General features: G+C 34.4%; 1 protein-coding gene across 2 annotated transcripts in view; it reads right to left on the bottom strand.

Moving 5' to 3' along the window:
* Positions 1-2,383: 2,383 nt before the first annotated feature.
* Positions 2,384-3,781, bottom strand: part of NMBR (neuromedin B receptor) — a 15,539-nt gene continuing 14,141 nt past the window's right edge. The window contains exons 1-2 of one of the 2 annotated variants that reach the window (XM_023528322.1): positions 3,166-3,492; positions 2,420-2,821 (exon numbers count right to left, since the gene is read on the bottom strand). In XM_023528322.1, the coding sequence (XP_023384090.1) occupies positions 2,420-2,821; positions 3,166-3,492 (729 nt within the window). Of the gene's footprint in view, positions 2,822-3,165; positions 3,493-3,781 lie in introns of those variants that run through there. The other variant, XM_011356140.2, reaches the window with a different exon arrangement.

The raw sequence follows: 3,781 nt of genomic DNA, 5'->3' as shown, positions 1-3,781 counted from the left end.
AGTATGTACTAATATATTAACTCTCAGGCATCTATTTTTAAGAAAGGGAAATTTCGTGCAATTTACAGGACTTCTTCAAAATGAGAAATCATAGCAGTGAGTGAATTGGAATTATAACCCAGCAGTGGAGTCCAACAGCCAGATTCAAAAAAGTTTGCACAATTCTCAACCTGCTTCATTTATGAACAGAGCTGTAAGTATTGACTAAGTCTCCAAAAACCAGGACTCAGCCTCAGTAAAATGTCTGACTTTCAGTATGAACATAAATAGTGACCAGAAAGAAAATTTTTCAAGGCAGTCAAAAGTTTGATAATATTGATAATATTATATAATCAGATATGTAGCTATTGCTAAAATACTTTTAAAAAAAGAAAACTGAAATTTCTGGTGTCATTGTTGATGCATTTGTGTCATTACAAAAAACATTTTTAACAAAATATGTGTAAGTAAATTTTTTCTAAAATATTTCATCAATAAATGTTTTTCATTCTTGAAAAATCAGATAATAGATTATGTAACAATATTCTCTTGAACTTTAAATTATTAGGATATCATACTTAAGATGCACATATACCTCTTAGCTTCATATATACACATGTTTATAAATTTGTATGAATATAAAACAATATATCTACATTAAACTAAAGGGATCTTGCAAGGTGTATATATCTTGCAATCTTTTATATGTATATATCATCATTTTAATACCAGCAAAGAGAAAAATTCTGCATTGACTAAGGATTATCCTTGGTTCCTTAGATTTTAATAGATGAGCTTTAAAAATTATAAAATACCCAGAGTCAATATAAAATTTGTGTGTAATATTTTACACCTTTCTGTTGAATAGATCTACAACTTTCCCAAAGGTTAAAAACAACTACTCGAGACAAAAGAAAGCCACACATGATGGTGGAATAATGGGTGCATGCACTCTTCATGTGGTATTCAGTTTTAAGTCCCACCTTTCCCCAGGGCTGTGTAACCCTCTCTAAGTTTATTATCTCTGGGCCTCAGTTTCTCAATACCTAAAATAAAGATGAGACATATTTCAGAGGTGAATTTACCATGGAGTGAATAAAGTCTAAGTTCAGGGCCCTGGCAATGTGTTCATATGATCAGATATTTTTGTAGAATTTGCAACATTGTATTTTTTTTAATAGAGATATCCCCAATTGTGTACTTCATACTCTATCAAAAGTGGATCCTTCTCTTTTTCACCTCAGGGGTTATATTGAGGATTAAGTACATGTAAAGCTTTAGGATTATGCCTAAAACACAGAAAACATTTGATTAATATTCATTATTGTTATTATTATTAACTATAATAGGCAATTTGCTTCTTCCTATTGCTACATACAATTATTTCATATCTTCCATAGTATGTTAGGAATGTTTAAGAAAGAACTTAGTATATTAACAGTTTACTTTCTACTCAAATTTGGAAAGAGAAGTAGTATGAAACACAGTAATCCAAATGTTAGACTTATTAAAACATACTTAAGAAAGAGTAGCTTGTAAGACTTAATCAAGACCATATTTTTATTTTGGTGAAAAAATCCCCAAAACATTTATTCAGAGGAAACTGTGACACCACACAGTTAATTTGCCTCGTCAGGTGGCTGTTGCAAGAAAGAATAATTTGATAGTTGAACTCACCAGAAGTACACAAATCTCATCATAGCTATACAGAATCATCCAAATATCCAAGGATTTAACGATGTATACAAAAATGTCCATGCCAATTTCTGAGTCAAAGTTTTATAATTTGGGACAAATATGATATCTATTCTATATTCATAATATAAATCATATTCAGATGATATCTATTTTACTATTTATAATATAAATGCCTTCATACCTTTTAATCGCATACCTATGTTACAGATGTTATTTCTATAAATTATGATTAATTACACAAAGAATCACATAAATATTATTGACTTGTGGTTAGGTTAAGCACCACCATTTGAATTTTTTATTTTATTCAAACAAAAGCTATACGAACATGCACTAGGTATGAATAAAATTCACTTATATTTAAAATATTAGGATTTTAAATATTACCCTCATTGAATTATTTAGTTAATATAGGAATTATTTCCTTCTTGAAGATAAAACAAATTTAAGATAAAAACACTAATGTTGACTCTAGCAAGAGCTTAAATCCTGAAGCGATATTGATTTATACACATATAGAATTGCTTTTTAAAACACTTTTAACGTGAGCAATATATATTTTTAATGTAATTTCAAGTCCTATTCAGAGAAAAGTGCTTGTCTTTCCTTTTCTAAGTCAAAAGTGAAATTGTTTAATGAATTAGCTGAGAAATAGTTTGAAAGAGAAAACTGCTTAGTTTTGCTCTACTCAATATAAGTAGAAAAGTAAGTTCTTTCCAGGTAGTGAGTTGAATGGCCAAAATCACAGGGCCATTTCCTGCTTCACGCTGTGCCCATTTAGTAAAACAGAATTAGTCCCCACATTCTTAGCATTGTTTTTCAGAGATGTCATACGCACTGCAGAAGAACTGACTAAGTAGCTGGTTGATCTCTCTGGATAGGACTTCCTCCCACAACAGAGCTGGCTATTGAAATGCCTTCTGAAGCTTTCACTGAGTAGATAGAGAGCAAATGGATTGACACAGGAATTGCAAAAGCTCAGAACCCGGGCAACTAAGGTGACAAGCATGTGGCCTAGAGATGGGTCAATCTCTTTATAGTTGAAAGACCTGTACATATAGAGGATGTGATTTGGAAACCAACAGAAGAAGAAGCAGCCCACGAAGACCAGCACAATTTTAGCCAGGCGTTTCCGCGTTTCCATCTGTAAATACAAAGAAATAGTTTCATTGCTTAAAATGTACGTTAAAAAAAAAAAAAAAAAAAAAGCCTTCCAAGACGTTCTAATGGTCCCAGGCCCAAGTGGCAGAGAAGCTGGACATCACCAGTGAGATTTTACAGAGCTATAACATGACCCCATATTAGAGACCCCACCAATGCAGCTGCTTCTATTTCAGGCCAGTTCATGCTCTCTCTTGCCCCCCCCCAACCCCCCCACCACCACCATTCTAATCATTCCTATTGCTGAGATCTCTTGAAATAGAACACAAGATAGCAGTTACTGCAACTGACCAGCTCCCCCCAGCCCCCTACATACACCAAGCTTACCTGCTTTTTGGTATGTTCATTGTATTCTCCGGGAAGATTATGTGCACTTTTAATTAAGGTCTTTGCAATATGATAATAATAAACACTAATAATAGCAAGGGGTATGACGAAATAGACCAGGAAGATGAGCACTGAATGAATCTTCGGATGTAATTCATCAGTCTGAGGGTAGGGTATGCAGGCTGTGAAGCTGCCATTACCCAAGCTATCAATGCTCGCTACTTCTGAAAACACCGCTTCTGGAACAGCCAACAGCACAGAGACTACCCAGATACCCACGGCCTTCACACAAGTCCACAGCACCGCCTCCGAAGTCTGGATGTCCATGGGGTTTACAATGGCTCTGTACCTGGGAAAACAATACGTCTCAAATTAACCTTAAGAAAAAAGACAAAACTGTGAAAGAGATGGAGGGATAGGAAAAGGAGAGGGAAGAAAGGTAGGAAAGGAGGGAAGGAAGGAGGGAGAGAGGGAGAGAGGAAGGGAAGAGAGAAATCTTATTTACTAAGAGAGAGGTGGCAACATTCCATTATTCCCTAGCTGTTCTATAGTGTTTGGAATACACTACATCACCAGTAAGATCACCAGTGTTTCTTTGTCTAAAAGTAATTCCACT

The sequence above is a fragment of the Pteropus vampyrus genome, unplaced genomic scaffold (assembly GCF_000151845.1).
Source record: "Pteropus vampyrus isolate Shadow unplaced genomic scaffold, Pvam_2.0 Scaffold24, whole genome shotgun sequence".
Lineage (NCBI taxonomy): Eukaryota > Metazoa > Chordata > Mammalia > Chiroptera > Pteropodidae > Pteropus > Pteropus vampyrus.
Note: the sequence above shows the minus strand (reverse complement) of the source record. Positions and strands in the feature narration are given on the sequence as shown.